The sequence below is a fragment of the Oreochromis aureus genome, linkage group 3 (assembly GCF_013358895.1).
Source record: "Oreochromis aureus strain Israel breed Guangdong linkage group 3, ZZ_aureus, whole genome shotgun sequence".
Taxonomy (NCBI): Eukaryota; Metazoa; Chordata; class Actinopteri; order Cichliformes; family Cichlidae; genus Oreochromis; species Oreochromis aureus.
This window is the reverse complement of record NC_052944.1, coordinates 22,911,895-22,933,863: the sequence shown is the minus strand read 5'-3', so window position 1 is coordinate 22,933,863 and position 21,969 is coordinate 22,911,895. Positions and strand designations below refer to the sequence as shown.

Sequence of the window (21,969 nt, the reverse complement as noted above, 5' to 3'; positions counted from 1 at the left end):
CATAGGATGTTAATGGATTAATACGAAGCATCCGAGAGATCCTCGCAAAGTGCCGAGCCACGTCTCGAGAAAACACCGATGAAAACGAACGTCTGAGTGCATGTTCCTCATATGTCTCCCCCTTTATTATTATTATTTTTTCCTAATATTGCCTGCTGGCCTCTAGACCTGGCGATCGAGACTTAAAGTCCGACCCTGTTTACGTGCGCTGCTGGAGTAGAGGGGGGGGGGAGAGAAGAAGAGAACGGAGGAGGGGGTGGAGAGAGGGAGAGAGAGAGGGGAAAGAGAGAGACTGCAATATCATTTGTGAATCCCTCTCACAGTGCTGCAGATAGGGGCTGCCAACACACGCGGCGCGTCTGCAGGTGTGGGAACAGGAGGGATATGTTGGACAAAGTGAGAAATTCAACCAACCGCTTCCCAACAACTGCTTCGGATGTACATTCCATCTTTGTTTTGTTTTATTTTGTGTATGTATTTTTTCTTTTTTTAAGATTACCTTGATTTTTTTTCCAGTAGGTTGCACATTCGTGCAGCAAGCTCGTAAAAAAAGAAGCGAAAGAGATAGAGCGAGAGTACTATTCTGCTAGTTGCAAGTGACTTGGAGGAAGACAGCCGGACAGGTAATTTCTGCCTTACGTTCGTATCGCCGAGATCAAGACAGTTAACGAGCTGTTAACACAGTCGGCCGGGTGATGACTTGTCTGAACTGAGCGGGCATTTAAATGATCCTCTGACATATATGGACATATCACCGGACAGAGGAATACAGAGGAATACTGGAGCCTCACCCAAAAATTAGAAGAGCGGGAGAAAGAGAGGAGCGTCTACAAACTGTGAGTAAAACGGAGCGGCTTGGACTGAATCTACTTTCTGGTTATTTGATGCTCGGACTATAACGTTTTGGCTTTTTTTTTTTTTTTTTTTTTTTTACGCGCATGACATTCAGATATTTTGGGAGGAGGGGGCCACTGTCCGGAGCGCACGGAGAATCCGGCTTGTTCTCTACATCACTTTAAAACAAACAAACAGAAAATTCTAAAAGAAAGGAAGGAGAGACATTCGAAGGAGGGAAAGCAGAGGAGAGCTGGGTAAGCCCGTGCATTTGCTGATTTTTTTTTTCACTGCAGCAGGAGCGGCGGAAAAGTCGTCCGGGAGGATGAAGTCTCACGCATCCCAGACCAGAGGGCTTCGCTCTGAATGAAAGCGATATTTCCTTCCCATATTCGGACTTTCTATTAGTGATTTTTTTTTTTTCACTTACTATTAAAGTGGACATTTTTTTCCTCTCCATCCCCCCTTCCTCCTCTGGGCTGAACAATGAGGACTACTGGTGCAGTGGACTATTTGTACTATTGCATGCTCATCTTGCAGCTTGTGCATCAGCCCGCTGCCAAGCAAGTGCTCCGGTACCGTTTAGCTGAGGAGGGACCAGCAGATGTCAGAGTAGGGAACGTAGCCACCGACCTGGGCATTGTCGCCGGGTCCGGTGAGGTGACGTTCACCCTCGAATCCGGGTCCGATTTTTTCAAGATAGACAACATTACAGGTGAGCTCTCCACCAACGAGAGGCGGATAGACCGTGAAAAACTGCAGCAGTGCCAAATGATATTTGATGAAAACGAATGTTTTATTGATTTTGAGGTGTCGGTGATAGGACCAGCGCAGAGCTGGGTCGACCTCTTTGAGGGAAAAGTCATCATATTAGATATAAACGATAACACCCCGTCTTTCCCTTCCCCTGTCCTGACACTGTCTGTGGAGGAAAACAGACCCATTGGAACCCTTTATCTGCTGCCCACAGCCACAGACAGAGATTTTGGCAGAAATGGAATAGAGAGATATGAGCTCATTCAGGACAATGGGGAGAATTCAAGGCGATTGGGGTCTTCTGGGGATTCGTTTTCAGGGAAGAGGAGATTTGAGGAGGGAGCGAGCAGGAGCAGTGTCTTTGAATTGCAAGTTGCTGACACTACTGATGGAGAGAAGCAGCCTCAACTCATCATTAAGGGGGCCCTTGATAGGGAACAGAGAGACTCCTATGAGCTTACACTGCGCGTTAGGGATGGAGGAGATCCCCCTCGCTCCTCTCAGGCCATTCTTAGAGTAATGATAACTGATGTGAATGACAACAGCCCTCGGTTTGAGAAAAGTGTGTATGAGGCTGACCTGCCTGAAAACAGCTCCCCTGGCGCCCCCATACTCCAGCTCAAAGCGGCTGACGCAGATGTGGGGGTTAATGGTCAAATAGAATATGTGTTTGGGGCAGCCACAGAGTCAGTAAGGAGACTGCTGAGGTTGGATGAGAGCACGGGGTGGCTGAGTGTGTTGCACCGCATTGACCGTGAAGAAGTGAGCCAACTGAGGTTTACAGTAATGGCCCGTGACCGAGGCCAGCCACCCAAGATGGACAAGGCCACAGTGGTGCTGAACATCAAGGATGAGAACGACAACGTGCCTGCTATAGAAATTCGGAAAATTGGACGCATTTTCTTAAAAGACGGGATAGCCAATGTGGCTGAGGATGTGGTGGTGGACACACCCATTGCTTTAGTTCAGGTGTCAGATCGTGACCAGGGGGAAAATGGCATAGTGACTTGCACAGTGGTAGGAGATGTGCCCTTTCAGCTCAAACCGGCCAGCGAGATGGAGGGCGAGCAGAATAAAAAGAAATATTTTCTCCACACGTCTGCACAATTGGACTTTGAGACAACACAGGAATACAATGTGGTCATAGTGGCCGTGGACTCTGGGAGCCCCAGTCTGGCGAGTAATAACTCTCTTCTCGTCAAAGTGGGCGACACTAATGACAACCCTCCTATCTTCAGCCAGAATGTAGTAGAGGTTTCGTTTCCTGAAAACAATGCACCTGGTGAGAGGGTGACAACAGTGAAAGCCATAGATGCAGATAGTGGGAGGAATGCTGAAATAGCCTATTCCCTAGACTCATCAGTAAATGGGATTTTCTCTATTGATGCAGACAGTGGAGACATCCGAGTAAACACCATTCTGGATAGAGAGCTAACAGAGCGCTACGAATTCAAAGTGATAGCCAAAGATAAGGGCATAAACACCCTTCAGGGTTCTGCAACAGTGGTTGTCCTTGTGGCCGACAAGAATGACAATGAGCCAAAGTTCATGCAGGATGTTTTCACCTTTTATGTCAAAGAGAACCTTGATCCTAACAGCCCAGTTGGCATGGTTACAGTAATTGATGCAGATAAAGACCAAAATGCAGAAATGGGCCTCTTTATTGAAGAAGAGGAGGACATTTTCTCTATTGAGAATGAAACCGGGACTATTTTTTCCACCCTGTCCTTTGACCGAGAACAGAAAGGTACCTACACCTTCCGCGTCAAGGCTGTGGATGGAGGTGACCCTCCCAAATCTGCCACCGCCACGGTTTCACTCTTTGTCATGGATGAAAATGACAATGCTCCAACAGTCACTTTCCCAATAAACAGCTCCTACACCCTTCTTCCTCCCTCCACTAACATCAGAACTGTGGTCAGAACCGTCACAGCTAGTGATGCAGATACTGGCATCAATGCGGTCCTGAACTTCAGCATCATTGGGGGTAACCCCTTCAGACTTTTTGAGATTGATGCAGAGAGAGGGGTGATTTCGCTAATGGCAAAGCTGGAGCAGAAGCATCATGGCCTCCACAGACTGGTGGTTCAGGTGAATGACAAGGGGCAGCCTTCGCAGAGCACCACCACACTAGTTCATGTGTATGTTAACGAGACACTTTCCAACTCCTCAGCTGTGGAGGCCCAGGTGGCTAAGAGCCTGAGCACATCTCTGAACACCAACATCGCCGGCGACCCCAACTATGACCTAAGCAAACAGCGGTTAAGCATTGTAATTGGAATAGTTTCAGGCATCATGACAGTCATCCTCATCATTCTTGTTGTTGTCATGGCCCGTTATTGCCGTCCAAAGAACAAGAACGGTTATGAGGCCGGCAAAAAAGACCATGAAGACTTCTTTACGCCACAGCAGCATGACAAATCCAAGAAACCCAAGAAAGATAAGAAGAAACAAAAGTCCAAACAGCCGCTCTACAGCAGCATTGTCACTGTAGAGGCCTCGAAACCCAACGGGCAGCGCTACGACGGCGTCAACGAGAAGCTGTCCGACAGCCCTGGCATGGGCCGCTACCGTTCAGTCAACGGAGGGCCGGGAAGCCCAGATCTGGCCCGGCACTACAAGTCCAGCTCGCCACTGCCCACAGTGCAGCTTCACCCGCAGTCACCGACAGCTGGAAAAAAGCACCAGGCAGTTCAGGACCTGCCCCCTGCCAATACCTTTGTTGGCACCGGAGATAACATTTCCCTTGGATCTGACCACTGCTCTGAATACAGCAGTCAAACTATCAACAAGTACAACAAACAGGTAAGAAGACACATTTCAGTGTTCTTTTGTCTCCCTCCACTACTCTTAAATGTCTTCTGCTTTTTCCTCTTAGTGTTCTCTCTCCCATAATGCTTTCTGACAGGGCTAGTCTCAGTAGTCTTGTTGCCTTTATGGTGCTAATGTGTGTCAAGTTAGCGGTATTGATCTGTTTTGGTTTGGAGTGCCATTCACATGTAATATTGAAAGGAAAGAGAAAGGGTTTAGATTAGCTCAGGAAAGGATACTGTTACAACTTAACCAAATGTCCGACTATTTTGGACTTTCATCTCAGCGCGTTAAGCTGCCTTTTCCGTCATGGGTGCCACAACTCCTAACCTTGGCAATATGTGTTAGAAAACTGTAGACAGCTCACATAAGGATTTGGTTTGCAGTTATTTTATCCCAGAGGGGAGCATGCATGGCAGGGGCTGGCTGCACTCCCCTCTGCCCTGCCCTCTGTCTGTGACAAGGCTACCTTTTCTTCTCATGCAAGGGAAGAAAAAAAATGAACAAAGGCAAAAGAAAAAAGGGAAAGGTAGATGCAACACAAATGTGGCTTTGTAAGGGCTCTGAGTCACTTTGAGAGAATCTACTTGACTAAGAACATCCGGCTCCGAGTCACATTAACATCATGGTGTGCTTCAAGGTCTGCATCAATTCATTGACCTCGCAGTGAAAACTGACACTTTTATATCAACTCCCATGTTGTGCTTCAGCTTCACATACTCCGTCTTTTCTTTTCCTCCATGTTTATAAATGTATGCCGTCTTGTACCTGCTCCTCTTTCTCTTCCACACGTATCCGCCCTCCACTCGTCTTTCCCCTTTCATGTTTCCTTTTTCTTTTGCCTTGCTTCCTCCCCCTCCCCCCCACCTTTAATTCTTTTCTTTCTTTCACAGCACAGACAGAACTTGTAGGTGACGCTATTAGATATTTAAAGTTGAGGAAGTGTGCGCTTTTATGGACTCGGTCATTATATTTCTCTGGCTGCTTTTGCACTGTTAGGTGAAGCAACAGCGAGGAATCAAAGATAATACTTAATGAAGCCAGCTTATTTGCGTTTTCGGGAAAAAGAACACCATTGTATTTTTCCTTTTTTTTTTTTCCTATGGAAGTCTAATGAATTATTGATCTTTCTTTTACTTTGTGTCAGCACTACTCCTTTTGAAATCGGTAGTGTTGCTCGCTTGCTTGCACTTTTTTATTTCCTGGTTTCCCCCTTTTCCTTTAGATATCTTTGTTCTTGCTTATATTCTTCCCCTTCCCCTCAAACTCTTCCTTGGACCTTTGTAGAACTCCCTTGCATGTCTTGCATCCACCTGTGCCGCCTTTTTTTCCTCTCTGTAGCTCTTCCTCTCACTCTATTTATTCCAGCCTCATCCACATCCTAGCCCGCACAGCCCAACTCCTTTTTTCCCCTACAGAGCTTTCCTTTTTTAATCTTTACTGTCATCTCTCTGTGCCCTTCTCTCCTTCCCCTCTGTATTTCTCCCCTTCAAATCATTTCAGCCCTCTTTTAACTTCTCTTCCTTCTCTTTCCCTGCTCTGTCTCTAACAGCCTCTAATATAGTGCATTCACTGAGCTGCTTCCCAGAGTGTGAGGAGTGCTGTTGTTTTCGGATGTCTCCTGCATAATTAAAAGGGCACTCTATTTGCTGCTGCGGCAGCGGCATGTATTGTGTGTCACTATGCTCCACTTATATAATTATTTATTTACTCTCTACATTAATGCACCGCTAACTTTTATGGACTGTGCATTTCTTACCATCCAGTATCTTGGAGGAGGAAAAACAACAACAATCTGCAGCACATTTTTAAAATGTATTTCTTTATTTTTTGATTCACAGGTGCTTAATTTTGGAACCCAAATGGCATTAAAATAGTACAAAATGTGCTTAGTGCTCTACTGGGCAATAACATCTAAGATCACTGTGTCGTGGTTTATCATTGAATATACAACTGATAGCATGTGTTCAAATATCCATTTATGCACTCTGGCCTCAGTAAATACTTACTGTTGATGCATTCAGTTTGGGTCATAAGGACATAATTAAATGGCTACACAAGAGAGCTAATTGAAGAGAAGGTGTGTGCTCATGTGCTCCAATTATGGCATTAAACAGCCACCTCTGTATGAGATTAAGTAGTGAAGCGGTCACGCTCTTGATTTTAAGATCACTGCATCTAAAAATATTCTGTTGTCTGGCGAGTGCTACTGAGGCTAAGGACATAATGAAACACTCTAGGAAACTCGTGTGCCTCGCTTATGGGAACAATTTGTGCACAAAAAAGGATAAGTGTTAGAAAATGATAACATCAAAGAATGCTGCCTTTTTATCATGTTTCATACATTTTTAGACCTAAACTCATGTTCCTGAGCTTATTTAAATGTCAGATTGACCCTTTTATCACATTTGGCCACAATTAGTTTCTTATAACTTGTGCTCTTTCGGAATATTTGTCACCGTGCACGTGTTTTGTTACGCACACACACACAAAACCTTTCTTTCTCGCTTTTTTTATCCATCTGTGGGAAGGAATAGAGACGGGCGCAAGAATGACGGCCCTGTTAGCGGTATAGAGAATGGCCCCCACTGTTTCACAAGGGACTTGGGGTTGGGTGGAAAGACAGAGAGAAGGACAGCGAGAGAGGGAGAAAAGTGCTGACCACTGACTGTAATGTCGGAGGTATCGGGTTCCATCTTTCTCCCTTCTCGCTCTCCTAATCTTACAGTAACCGCACAGGCAACCTGCTCGGGCAGGTAACCAGGCAACTGAGGGAGTTTATCAGTGAGGCGAACCTTTCTTTTTAGCCCGACAGACATTTAAACAGTCATTAAGTTGAGCTAACTGTGAGGGAGAAGCCAGCGTGTCACCCAGCTGCTGCTGAGTTTGAACAGGAGCAGCAGCAAACCTGACATTTCATCTCTTCCTGCCACTCCATTGATTGCAGCTTACGTAATTTGTAATTTTCTTTATTTTATTCTTCTTCTTTTTTTTGCTATATGTGCACAACATTATGCGTGGTCTGACTGCTCCTTATATACCCACGGCCAAGCCATTCCATCCAAAGGCTGATGAGAAGCGCATTCACTTAACAGAACACTTAACTTTATTACTTTTGGCAGTAGCTTCTGTTCTGCGCAGCGGCAAAAAAATAATGCCATCCAACCTTGTGAGGAATGAAATCACTTAGTCACTGAATTAGCACAAGCCATCAGCTTTTGTTTTATCATTACACTTCAAAGCGGCGCTCGTGCCCAGGTGGATCACTTTTAATCAGTAGTGAGCCACAGCAGCTTGTATTCTCTGCTCTTGCAGCGTAGCCCCTCAGGGCAGTCAAAGCCGCCGTCCAACCACTTACACCAGGTTATCTTGCCTCGGGGCTGATGCGGCAAGCATAACTGGACGCTGCCCTTAACCCGGATTCCCTAGTGCTCGTCTCCTGCACTCTGGCCAGCTGTTCCTCCTGCACCTCTCCTGCACGAGCTGAATATGGCCGCGAAGCATCTGATTTGCATAGGGCAAACCCTCGCCCCTCTGCACTTATATAGGACAAACAATATCGCCATGCAAATGGAGGTCACTTGGGTGGTGGTTGTAGCCAAAACATAGGATGCGATTGCCCTTCAGACTCTAAGACGATCAGGAAACCAATATGGAAATGTGACTCTTTGCCTATGGCATCATTTGTTTTAACTTAGGAAATGTAGCTGCCTAAACACCTGTAAAAACCCACAAGTGCACCAATTTAAACTGACAAAGGATCAGTTAGCCTCTATATTAATGCTTGTATTTAGGATTATGTAATCATGTCTCTGATTTCAGCCCTTTACATGTGTTTTTTGTATTCTAAATACACATACACAGGCATCAAACTCTAATAAGTGGGAGCTAGTGACTCATTCAGCTCAGTAAGACAATTACTTGCTAAAAGGTTCTGCTGAGTCTGTCAGAAGTTTAACAGGTTTAGTCATGCCCCAGTCTCCATCTAATTGTTGATTCAGATCACTTATTTTGCTTTGTTATAATGTGAGCCAGACAGTTGCAAAATCAGGTAAGCAGATAGCTGGGCATGTGGCTGGTTGATATAATCAGATCAGATTTCGACTGAGCCAGATCATGAAAATTGATTGTTCAGATTCAACTGCGGGATATTAATATTTTAGAATTTGAGATACATTATGAAAACAACCCATAATGCATTTGGGGATTGTGTATTTTTGGTTCTGTCAGATGAGTTTTCTGCTTAATAAAAAAAAAGGAACCTGAAGGATTAAATACATTGCTTTATTGCACAGCTCTACGTCCTTTCATTTAAAACCACTTAGAGTCGACCCTCACTGCTGGCTGTTCTACCTGCTGTTCTTTGCTCAGCTAGCATCCCACACTGTGATATGTAATTGCCTTTAGAGTGCTGCTATTCGAGATTTGGTAATCTTGCATCAGTGCACTTCGGTCTAATGCTGCTTTGAAAAACTGGCACAAAACTAAGTTGGATTTTCTGATCCCGGACATGGGATTTCCAAACGCACATCATTAGGACCCAGATTAAACATTTTTGGCCAACTGGCACCATTATCAAATTAGCAAAACTGATAATGAAAACATTTGAGCTTCACAGAAATTTCCAACAGAATGCCAAAAATGGGGGGAAAAAAAAGAATAATCTTGAAATCTTGTCTTTAGTAAGAAATAAGATAATGTGCAATGAGCTGGTTTGTTTAATGCCTCATTATTATTATTAGTGCTCGTCCTTTGTACTGCTGACTGTGGCTAATTTGATCAAAATTGTTTTGGATCTATTACGGCTTAATTCAATCTACGGCTGCTCGGGCTTTTGTTGTTTATGTTCCTAAAGGAAAATGGAGGGAGTAAGAGAGCTCAGTAATACTCATGAAACTGCAGCGGGCAGCATTTTCTGGTATAATGTGGTTTGGTGATTTGAATGCACTCGCTCTAAGGCAATTACTAATCTAAGGATTAGACTTACCTGATATATGGGCAGAAAATGGTGGCGACTGAGAGAAAAAGGCAGGGAGAGATTGCAACGCCTGGTTGCTACAGTGTCTGCTATATTACTCTGCATAATATTTTAATACTGAGTGTGTTTTTTTCCTCCCCACACTTTCTTTACTTATAGCACGAAAGCATTTCTTCATTGCTTTCCCCCTTCTTCTTCACCTCCCTCTTTTCTTTGCATATGGCAGCGAGCACATAAAAAATCGCAGCGCTTGGGCAAAAAAGGTTCGACTCACCTGCAACGTTTGTCACGATAATACGCCGAAAGACAGAGGAAGAGAGGGGGGAGTGAAGGGAGGCGAGGGAAAAAACAAAAAGACGAGAAATTTAAGCCGCGTGCCACCTTGATTGCTCTCCACGCTGCTGATTGTAAGTGGCAGTGTCGAGGATGCCACCTTCTCCTCGCCGCTTCTTTCAATTTGATGTCATCGAAAATGGAATTTCATTTCATACTCGGCAGCGATCACATTAGATAGGGCTTACCAGGATAAAGCCGATTCATATTTGCAGATTTGCTTTTCCTGTGGCACTATCAATCACCGCGCACTCGCCATATTGCACACTTGTTTTTCACGGCAATTGTTCTGAGGAGTTTGTACAGTAAATTGACTTTTACAAGGCTCCCAAGGTTTATGATATGCTATGCTAGCCTCGTTGCTTTCCCCGTTACCGTCCCCTCGCATCGACTCCACAGCCCGGAGCTCAGCTAAATGAGAATATCACTTAGCTCTACTGCTGTGCTGCTATGCCCCGCCCCCCCAGTAAGTTTCCTGTTGACAGGTTGGCTCACAACACAGATCAAAAAGTAAGAGGGGCTGTTTGTGAGACTAATAGGCAAAACAATAGCTTACTGTGACATTGTCCTCATCAAAATTGCAACAGCGTCTGGCAAAGTCAGGTACATAATAATGTGGGGGGAAAAAAAAGGTCACAGGTCATTTGGTCTCTTGGTGTTGATTCAGTTCATTTTAATGTATGAACAGGCGCTTCCCTTTGCTCCCACTACCACCTGTCGGGGAGGGAGGGGTGGTGATTTAAAACCCCATCCAGCATCGGCCATGTTGTCACATGTGGCCTTCATGAAAATGAGAATAAGAGCCGTGAAAGCCAGACACGCCGATCCATAATTTACCCCTAAGTGCCACCCTTTGCCACCGGCAGGCAACTGTAAAGCTCCTCAGTGCAAAAGTGAACTTGTTTATTAAGCTGACAGGTGGAGAAAAAGAGGCTTTAACTGGCATGCGGTCTCCCAGCTGGGCAGAGGAAAGATGCTGGACTTAGTAAGACAATGTGTGTGCGTGGCTGTGTGTGTGTGTGTGTGTGTACGCCATGGTGTCGACAGGGGGAAAGTTAAGAAGTTCAAAGGTGTAATTGGAGCGTATTTAATAGGTACAGCGTTCATTCTGGATTCAGTTTTTGTTTCTTTTTTGGTTTTTTGCACCTGTTCTATCTTTCTTCCCACATTTTTAAAAGTCCTTTTTTTGTATTGAAAATCTGTTGAAATATTAAGATGGACAGAGACCTCCTGACTGCATAAGACAAAGTAAGAATTGTCCGTGATAAATAATGCATCCAAAGGCTTTGTTGTTTTTTTTTCCTTTTCTTTTCTTTCCAAAGGATTTGCCTTTTTATTAACAGGCTGCAGTCATGCATATTTACTAAGCAGCAGACTATAATGGATATGACTTGACTTGGGTAGGGGAGGAATAGGACAGCTTGACTGCTTCTATTAGCCCTGTTTTGGTGCGGCTCCCACCATGTGGCCCCCAAATGAGATTATATGTGTATGAAACAGGAGGCAGAGCACTCACCGACCATCCATCAAAGCCTGGGGGGACCTGTGTGAAAGTTTGTGCATGTGTACTCAGTGGGTTCGCTCACTGTGTTGATGCATGTGTGCATTTGTTAGGGTGTGATAAAGTGTGTGGGTGTACAGTATGCACGTGTGTGTGTGTGTTTGTGCATCCTGCGAGGACTGGAGAAGAGAGCAAACGGGGGCCTCCACAGTTCAGCCTCTCCATCATCCTGCACGCCAGGCACACGCGCAGCGACATGCCTGAGAGGGTTTCAATATCCTGTGTATGTGTGTTTGTGTGCCTGCGAAGCTGTGTTTACCCAAGGAATGCAGTTCATTATATTTGTATGTGTGTCTGGTTATTACATATACTCTCTACACACATGCGTAAAGAAGCAGATGGAGACTGAAGGCAGGGGCAATACTTTATCTACACCTTTTAAAAATCCACAACAAGCTCCAGCAGTCTGGGTGTTGATAGTGCGCCTTTTTTCGTGGCTCTCAGCAATCACAAGTGCAAGGGACTTGGAACTTCTTCGCCCCGGCTGAGCTAATTATTGCAACGCCAGCGCGTATATATTTACCCTTTTCAGCTTAAACGTTCGCAGTTCCACGTATATTAAGTCCTGCAGATATGCTTGGAGGAAAGAAAAAAAAAGCTGAAATATTCATTAGCAAAGTACTGGCAGGGGCAGCAGAAGCCCCTGTATCGATGGGGCCTTACCTGGCAGAGAGCAGGCTATTAGCCAGGCCCGATAAATCTTGTCAGAGGGTGGAAGAATCTGCCTGCCTGCTGAAGAATGAAGGTCACGGGGCAGCTGGAGTTACGACCGGCCTCGCGAGGTAGCTGCTACCAAATCAGCTGAAATATGAAGTACAGCTAGTCTTCTTTTTTTTTTGAAAAAGCAAATTTTTCAATTTGCCTCTTTCTTGGTGTATAGTTCCCTCCGATAGCTTCTTTCTCTGTGCTGCATAGAGCAATGTGAATAAGTGCTTCCTACATGCATTTTTTAAAAATCTGGTCTTTGTACTTGAAATAGAAGCATTGACAGCAATTTGAGACCAATCCAATTTTTGTTCTGTGGCATCAGTAGTGTATGATTTCATAATTATTATTTATTCTTTTTAGAATTGAAGCAATTATTGAGCTGTTATGGACAGAAAATCAAGCATAACAGACAGTCACAGTTTCAGTCTCTTGGTAGCCTAGGGTCTCCAACTTACATTATAAAGCGCTTTGAGGGGACTGTGGTGGTTTGACGCTATATAAATGAAACTGAATTGAATAGAATCTTACATGTTCCTGTTAAAAAGGGAGTTTTTCCTTCCCACTGTTGCCAAGTGCTTGCTCATAGGGGGTCATCTGATTGTTGGGGTTTTCTCTGTGTTATTGTAGCGTCTTTACCTTACAATATAAAGTGTGTTGAGGAAAATGTTGACGAGATATGGTGTTACATAAATGAAACAGGCTTGAATAGAATCCTACATGTTCCTGTTAAAAAGGAGTTTTTCTTCCGCACTGTTGCTAAGTGCTTGCTCATAGACGATTGTCTGATTGTTGGAATTTTCCCTGTATTTTTTAGGGTCTTTACCTTACAATATAAAGCACCTCATATCCCGACTTTTGTGATTTGGCGCATGTAAAAAAAGATGAACTGAACCGAATCTTACGTGTGAACACTAAAAGTATTTTTCTAACAATGCGGATATCTTTTAGTTTTAGAACTTTGTTTGAGAAAAATGAGAAAAATCAGTCTGAAGAAGTTAATTTGGGCTTTTGGGAAATGACTAGGTTTCACTAGATCAATAATAATCAAAATACAATCTGTTGCGCCTTAGTTACCATTGGAGTAATGGGTCTGGAATTCAAATATGTGTTCATAACTTTCGGGATGATACAGCGCATCTGTGGTAGATTTTGCTGATTAAAAAGAAAAGAAAAAAAGATGTCTAGACTAAAAATGAGTTAAAGTTTTTGCACAAATCTGTATCATCCTTCAAGAATAAACGGCACTGTATATAGTCTGACACCAGCCCTTGTGCGTTGTGTGTATGTACTTCCACGACCGGCGCTGTTGGAAACTGCAATATAAAGCAAAGACGACTGGCTTTAGTCAGACAAATTCTACTGTGGATTGAGGAGCTCCAGACATTTAATATGGTTTCATGTATTGATTTGCGGCACCTTGCCCTATAGCCTGTTTATTATCTAGCTTTGGTTTCACCTTTTACTATTTTTCTGACAGAATCTCAGGAGATTGAGTCCTCCCAGTTATTTCTCCTCCACTCTTACCGGCAACAAAGTTCTTGATAGCGACTACACATTAGTCTCTCTCTCAAACTTTGCACTGGGCAAACAACTGGCCTGCTGTTTAGGTTCGCTGATGAGTGGGCGACCCCAGGTGCTTGAATAATAAGAACGTGTTCTGAGCTGTGGCTTTTGCTCAGTTTTCTTCAATTATGGAGGCGAGACAAACGGGGGGTTGTAATCAAGACTGAAAGACTGGCCTTTGACAAGGTTCATTTACTCTTTGAGTTGCTCCAGTGCAACACTTGGGACGCAATAGCCAATTGTAAATTACAGAGTGGATTCAGTGGTGAGAAGTGCCTTGAGGGGGAGCCGGTCCACAGAGTCAGGGTGGGGGGAAATAGGGGAATGTTGTTACATTTGTTGCCATTCGGGTCGAGGTTGATGAGGTCTGGGATTGGGGAGAAAAGCAAGGAAATCAATCAAACTGACATGTCCGGGGCGGTGAGATTATTAGAATAATGGTAAACAAAGCAGCTTAAACATGACTGGGTTTTTCCTGTTTTTTGCTTTTTTTTTTTACCTCAACTTTATTCCTCACCCAGCATTTGCTTAATAAGCTTCACTTAACGTCAGATTCATCACTTTTAATCTGCCTGTAATGATATATTAATAACAGTCTTCAGTGGAAGGAGGCAAACTGCTGTGAGCGTAAGTGTATAAAGGAAGCCTATCACACAGTGAAGGGCTCTTATGAACTGGTGACGTGAGGGGACCTCAAAGTGACATCGACAAGCGGCAAAGTGCCTACACGGGTGACATTTACAAGTGCGTCGCGGAGATCCCCAGCTGGACTTAGAGGGAAGATTGTTACTTTCTGTTTAATCACCATCAGAATTCTGCGGGTGCTGCATCAAATGTTTGAGTAGCGCAGATTACTCTCCCCCGTGAAGCCAATTGCGGGCAATCGTTTGATGTCTACGCAAATGTGCTTAACATGCATAACCGTTCCTGCCTCCCTTCCCTTCCTCTGCACATTTGAAAGATTTACGTCGGGGTGTGAGCATGTGTGTGTGCGTGTGCCTACACTTTAAAGTCTCTTTGAATAAGCTTTTCTTTGCAGAAGCAGCCTCTTCTTCTCTGTGAATTGGGGACATGACATGACAATTGGAGACCTTGTAATTTATGTTTAAAAATGCCAGCGTTATCCGTGCCAGCGTGATTTTGTTTGAACACGGAGGCACACTGGCTAGGGTCCTCAGTCGCTGTTTAAAACCTTATGCCTGTGTTTGCTCAGGAATCCTTGGTGGGCTATCCATTGTTACTATGGCAATATACCTCCGCCACACTCTTCCCCCACCCACCGCAACTTCTCCCGTGGCCATATGCCTGGAGTTTTTTAAAAGGTTTTCGCTGCTCTCTCATCTCGCTTGTACCCGGTAATTCAGACCCATCAGTGCCAAAAGCTGAGCTCAGGGGCAACGTCCTGCTTAAAAAAAAGTCACGGTATTTTAACAGCTTTGGCCCGAAGTTGGATGAGGCGTGGGAACGTCATGTTCCGCTAAACTGTTTTGATAAAGCCATCTGGGCAAGCGGGGAGCATTTCAAAGATGAAGGTCCCTGAACACTAAATTGGCAGCAGTTTGCTTTACTACAGTGGGCTCATCTCTTCTCTGTGTCACATCTCCTTAGGGAACCTTTGGGATTTACTGCCCTTCCCACTTTGAGTTCTTGATTCATGAGATCAAATTAGACAGTGAGAGAACATCAGTGGTTGCACAATGCTTTGCTCTTTAACTCAAGGCCAGTATTTTGGCAAAGCCTCAAATGCGCTCCACTTTGCTGGTTAACCATTTCCTACATCTATTTCTGCTCGAAATGTGTGAATCATAATATGAAACCGCTACAGAGAGATTTGAAATACTAGTCAGGACCACTATAGCCAAAAGACGATCGGGAATTCCATCTGCAGTAAATTATACTGGGTGGTATGGCTCTGTTCATGAACTCTGCACATGCAAACTTGCATACTTGGAAAGACCCATCTCACATTTCCATGAGCGTACGTGGAAAGTCAGAACCAGGTAGAGCAGCGGTGAAAACAGAGCAGGTATCAGTGACAACAGATGTGCCATTGATTCATTCAGACGCAGCATTAAGCCTAGATTACACTTATCCGCTAGGGTACGCTTTGGTCCCATTGATGTAAATTTCATCGGGGTCTGTGCGCACATCCTTATGCCTATCTGACTCGTCCATGGTTTCTTTACATTACACTGAACCGACTGCACATGCATCTCAGGCGAAGGACCTCAAGTGGACTTTGAAGACGTATAACAGGAATAACAGTCTCCAGAGTTTAACCAGGTCTTTAGAGAAAATGAGCAGGGTTGGAGGAGGGTTACAAAGGAGCTTGCAGTTGTGCAGCAATTGTGGGGAGGTTTAAACAACTTAAATAGTTTGCCTTATGTGAGATTGGATAATTTTATGTTTAGAAGGGTAATAGCTGAGGCACCAGCCGATGTGGACTGGCACTGGGATCAGCTGACCTACTGGGATTGCCTGAGCTTAATTTTGTGGCTCAGTTATAAGCATTGTTACAAGCCCTTTTGAGCCAGAAGAGAGAAAAAAATATGCTTGATGTGGCTAAACAACAGCAGTTCCAGCCCTTCTGAGACAAGAAATGCTTTGCAAGGTCGAGCCTATTATTGATGGGACGTATTGAAATCTTGTGTTTTTTAAACATTCCACACAATCTCGTCATGAATCAAGAGATGAAACAAGTTGTCTGTATTTTATTCCATATCTGAGGAGAATGACGACTGAATAGCAATTAATCCAGTGAATGATGGCTGAATAGCAATGAATTCATTCAGGGAGATTAAAGGAACTGGTGTTAAGGATCAAAAAGAAGGAATGTTGAATGCATACAGTGAATGCCTAAGGACTAGAGCGAATGACTAAGTGTGTGTGTGTGTGTGTGTGTCCATGTGGTTGTGTTTGTGTACGTAGAGTGAAAGGCAGTAAATCACCCTATCATAACAAGAGGTACACAGGAAGCTCATCAGCCCGCGGCTTAAAACCAGAAGCAAGAATAACAGGAGTGAACTCCAGAAGTTGTGTTTGTGTAACTGTGCGTGCATGTCTGTATGTGTGTGTGAGTGTGTGTAAATCTAGCTGGAGAGCATCTCTTCACCATAATGACTCTCGGCAAGCATGCGGCCTAATGAAGTGGGACTTTGCCTGTGTGACGACATGAATGCGCCTGATTGGGAAGTTGCTGCGAAATTGCCCCCAAAGACTACCTGCAGTGTTTGAACACGTTTGCTCCGTGTGTTACGCTCGGTGACGATAAACACTCACCTTTGTTTTGTTAAATCTTGCAGTTCCACTACCATTTCAGCGTACGCACCTAATCCTGTAAGGAGGTGCTGTATTTGAGTTTCTCACTCACTCACTCACTCACTCACTCACTCACTCACTCACTCGACGTTTAAAAAAACAAAAAAGAGCAAATTTTAATGGAACATGAGATATTAACCTGGATTATACAGTCTCCATAAGACATTGCTAGACTGCAGTGGCAACTTGAAGGATTCTCTTACAATAATAATATCCCTCCTCCTCGTTCTAGAAAAGCTATAGCTGCCTTTAGGAACACACATTGGCTCCTGTATGATTACTGGCCTCTGCGCCTCTGCAGACTTTGTGTCAAAGCTCATAATGAGCGCTGTGGGCAGTGAGCGCCGGGTTCCTGGGTGCGTGATAAAACGAGGGGCAAAGAAGGTGTCTGTGCATGCTTCTCAGACGTGAGCAACACTAACACAAGCTACCGGCTGCATTTTACCTGTTCCACCTGCAGCAGCGGCCTGATCTGCTTTGCCTGCTTAGCATGTATCTCACTCCAGGCAAGGCTGTGTGAGAGGCTCAGCTGTTTTTATTAACATGCAGGAGGTATAAAAAGGTCGAAGAGGAAGGCAACCAGGTAAAAAAAAAAAAGAAACCAGCTCCACTTCATAAACTGCAGCTGATGGAACTGACTAGGCAATGTGTACAGTTTCTTATATATTGCCTCAGCCATCGTGGCTTATTTATACCGCTCATATTTTCAGGCGTTTGTGTGATTTTTCAGCTCTGACTCAAATACGCCGCACGATATTGTGTGTTGTCAAAACGCAAATGGAATGGCGGCGAAAAACCCACCGCACCCCCCTGAAAAAAAACACACGCACCCTGTGTCCCTCCCACAATAAGGTTTGTCACCTTACAGTGTGATCCGAGAGTGATGCATTGTGGGAGGAAATGGACGCTGCTGCCTCACGTGTTTGCCGTGCACAGGCACAATGACAACAACAGTTGCGACAGCACTAGGAGGAGGCCCCTTTTGTGCAGCGCGAGCTGATACACCGAAAGGGAGTGACAGGTTTGAAAAATTGGCAAACAGTGTTTGCTGGAAGGCTTCCTTGGGGCTTGGGTACCTTTTGAAATCATGTGCGAATGCAGAGGAGTGTGAATGAAAAATAGCTGTGTGATCCTGCCATGTTGCTTCTGTCAAGAATGCGTGATTTTCTATCTTTCTTTCCCTCTCTCGCTCCTTCTCCCTCCTTCCCTCCCACAGCTTGCTGTCATCCTCATCTGCCCCTCAAAGCTCACCTTTTTTTCTTCTTCTCCCTTTTCCCCTCTCGCTCTCCGTTTCTCATCGTCTCTGTTTTAACACTCCCATTCTCTTACCAACATGCCCTCCTCCGTCTCTCCTATGTGTTTTTGCTTTTCTCTCGTTCTCACCCCCCACAAATCCCCCCACGCCCCTGCCCCCCTCCCTCTGTTCTTCCAGCTTAGCGGACGTGGTTATTTAAGGCTTAGAATCCATAAAACCCGCCTTAGGTGTGTTTGCTTTTGTTACTTTCCCAAAATGGTGCAGTGACTGCCACATTGTTTGCTGTTGATCCTCATTCAGCCACTGCCTGTTAAGGGGAGAGCTTCATGTGGTTTAGCGGTGACTCGCGGCCTTGATGGGGCCCTCCCGTCAGTAGGTTTTAGGTAGCGTACATTCTACCTGCCCCTGACCCTTCTTTTCCTTTCAGCAGGGCTGTAAATGTAAGTTATGATTACTACCGGTGTGCAATACTGCAAATTTCAGTATCGAGCCAATACCAAGTAAATACTGGGCTAATATTCCCGAAATTGATAGCAATACTGATACTTTAAACTTATAAAGGCAGAGGACAGAAGTGTGTCACGATTCATCAAGCTAATCATCATCGATTTGCTAATTCTGAACACATTTTAATGATTATTTACACAATAATTACACATCTTCCAGATTTTTCAAGGCCTGTCTTTAAGGCCCATTGGGTCAATTTCTGTTTTTTAAATGTGTTATAGACCATAATTAACACATTTAACAGTCAACACAATAGGGTTCACACATTTTTCGTAGTTCATCTTTGAGGTATATTTTTTAATTTCCAATTCAGTGGGATGAATATATATTAATTGTCTATCTGAATGTAGTCTACATGTACTCTGGGTTAATGTTAAAGTCTGACTGCATGAGAAAAGCGGTGTCTGCACAGATGTGTCTCCTTTCTTGATGAACGGGTTCAATGTACTGAACTTAGAGGACAGAAACAAACAAAAGTATCCATCTTATCGCGCTTGTATCAATCTGATACCAATACCAGCATTTGTAGCGATACTAGCATGATTTGGAAACCATAAATGCAATCCTGAGACTAGCAGAAGCCCAACCCGTACAGCGGTAGAGCATGCTCAGCTCCAGACCCATGTGTACGAAACAATTAGTTAATCTCCCCATCTGCAACAGCAAGATTTTTCTTCACCCCCTCCCCTTCGCTGCAACTCAGACCGAAAACAGTCACAGCGTGATTCTTCCTGCACAACATCTGTCCCAGATTGCTCTACCCTTCCTAATTAAACCCTGTTTACCTCAACAGTCTTAAAGCAGACTACTGACTAATTATTAGGCACAAGCTCCTCAAAGCCATGTTTAAATTTCACAAGCTGATGAGGGTGCTGGTTGTTGGAGCTGGTGAGTGAGCATTAGAAAAAGAGAGAGAGAGACAGGAACGAGAGCCTTTCCCCTTGAGCGTCCCCCTCTTCGTGTCGTCGCCTGGCATCGCTCTTTCACACCAAAAAAACTTTAATTAATGCTCTGAACAGTTGTTAAACATTGTTTTGGTATATTCAATGGACGAGACTATAAAAGAGTAGAGAAAAGGGGATATGGAACTTGCGGCAATTTCCAGTCATACATTTTTAATGTTTATTTCACGGTTTCTTAATTAAGTCCATGCATCAGAAAAGCCCTAGTATCAGAAGGGAGTTCAGGGGTTGGGTTAGCTGACAAATTTATAATGCGTTTATTTTCATGAGAAGGCCCATGAGGGATTTTAATAGATATATATATTTTTTTTTAAGTGGAGTTACACATTTGCCCTTTTGGTGGAAGGACCGGTGGCCCTGGTTAGTGTGATTTCTACTCGGGAAACTGTGGATACGCCGCAACACATCTTTTCACATGTGAAAATATATTGGATGGTTATCTGAAGCATCAGCACAGAAGGATATATTTTAATGATTTTTCGGCCTGGTTTAACAGACTCTTTAAAAACACCCACAACTCCACAGCTTCTCTATCTTGTGCCTCTCTCTCTCGCTCACACACACACACACACACACACACACACACACACACACACACACACACACACACGCACAGAGTTATCCTGGGCGGCAGCCTGATTCAATTAGTAGGAGGTGAGGAGCAGAGAGATGAGGGTCACTCTCGCCTGTTCCAGCCCGAATGGAGATGCTTCCTGGGAGACCCAGTTTGTCTCTAAATTTGGCTGCTCCTGGGTCATTGTTTCATCACAGCCCCAGAATGGTTCCCCGGGCTCTCCGTGACTCTATAAGTCTATCTATACATCTATAATGTATATTTCAATTTAAAAGCGTCTGCTCCCTTGCTGATTTTGTTTTCTTCCAGTGTTCCCCGTGTCACTGGAGTGAAAACCCAACACCCCTCGAAGCTATTGGGAGATGCTTTGTTTGTTTTTCTCCCCATACACGAGCAAAGCAATGAAGCTGGAATTTACATTTAACGGCAGCGTAAGTACATGCGTATTACTACACTGACATTTTATTTCCAGCCCAGGATTTTGCCTGAAGGCTTTCTTTTTTTTTAAAAAAATTAAGGATGGTGGAAAAAGTAATATAAACAACTTCTATAAAATCACTTATCACCTATCCCTGAAAATATAATGATAACTAGCCATGCTAGTGCTCCGGTGTTATTGAAGATTTTTAAATGAGCATTCATAACAAGAAAGGTATTAGATATAGATTTCCTGTAATGGCAGTTACTGACAACGGCTGGCCCTCCCATCAAGGTGTAATGGACAGAGGGATCAATGGTGAATAAACAGCAGGCCTCAGTATTAGAAAGCTACTCAAACAAGCAGCAGTTCCAATCTCTGATCAGAGTCCCATCAGACCGCTGAGCCAAGAGGTGCAGCGGTCTGATAGGATGCAGAGAAAAAAATAAAAATTCTTCCATGCGAACCAGTCCATTACATGTATAAATAGCACTTCAGTGCAAGCTCACAAAGCATAAAACTCTGTGGCTGCTTGTGTTCACACATTATTGAGGTCTTTTACTTTGCCTTGTTTGTCCACAATGAAAGATTCCTAACCTTTTAGAGCGAAGGCCTCGAAAAGCCTTTCTGGTTGTGTTGATTTTTATGAGAGGCGGTGGATTTAATCAGCGATTAAACAGGCCGGAAACATCTCTCCAGGAGAGCCAGCTGTATGTGTTACCGTAGTTTTACCTGGATTATCAGTGGCTGTAACTCAGCAGGTAGAGCAGGTCATCTACTAATCTGAAAGTTGGCGGTCAATCCCTGGCTGCTCCAGTCTGCATGCCAAATATCCTTGGGCTAATCCCAAGTTGCTCTCTGATGCATCCATCGGAGGGTGTCTGATATGTGAATGTTAGATAGAAAGCACTTAATGGGCGAATGAGGCATGTATAAAGCTCTTTGATTGCTCAGGTAGAGTGGAACCAGCAAATTAGCATTAATCAGCATTAAAATGATCTCCTTAATATTATGTAGATTTCCCTCATGTCGCTGACCTATCGAGGCGCGGATCCAGGACATGTGGGGGTGTTGCGGGGCGGCCGGTAACAGAGCCTTTGGGTTGGGGATCCAATCCAACACAAAAACCCCGCAGTCTGCAGCGGTGTGGGTGGTACCTGTGGAAGTAGCGCGCAACTGAATACCAGAACCAAAGGTTTCCCAGTGAAACTTTACCTTTAAAAAAAAGTTAATCCCCTCACCTGCCAGTGATTTTAATGTTGTGACTGATCTGTGTAGCCGCGCTGATACAATATGCAGAGTGGGGAGATCATCTAAAGACATCAAAGGCACAAAGCAAGAAAGGGAGCTAGCTGCGGGGTGCCTATATTACAGATAATGATGGACAAGGA

At 44.2% G+C, this 21,969-nt stretch overlaps 1 protein-coding gene across 8 annotated transcripts in view; it reads left to right on the top strand.

Annotated features, from left to right (window-relative positions):
• Positions 1-333: 333 nt before the first annotated feature.
• pcdh7b (protocadherin 7b) overlaps positions 334-21,969 on the top strand; it is a 120,554-nt gene continuing 98,918 nt past the window's right edge. For 6 of the 8 annotated variants that reach the window (XM_039609646.1, XM_039609645.1, XM_031749385.2 and 3 more), the window contains exon 1: positions 334-4,395. In XM_039609646.1, coding sequence (XP_039465580.1) covers positions 1,321-4,395 — 3,075 coding nt within the window. In that variant the 5' untranslated portion in view covers positions 334-1,320. The remainder of the gene's footprint in view (positions 4,396-21,969) is intronic. The other 2 variants (XM_039609644.1, XM_039609643.1) reach the window with 2 other exon arrangements.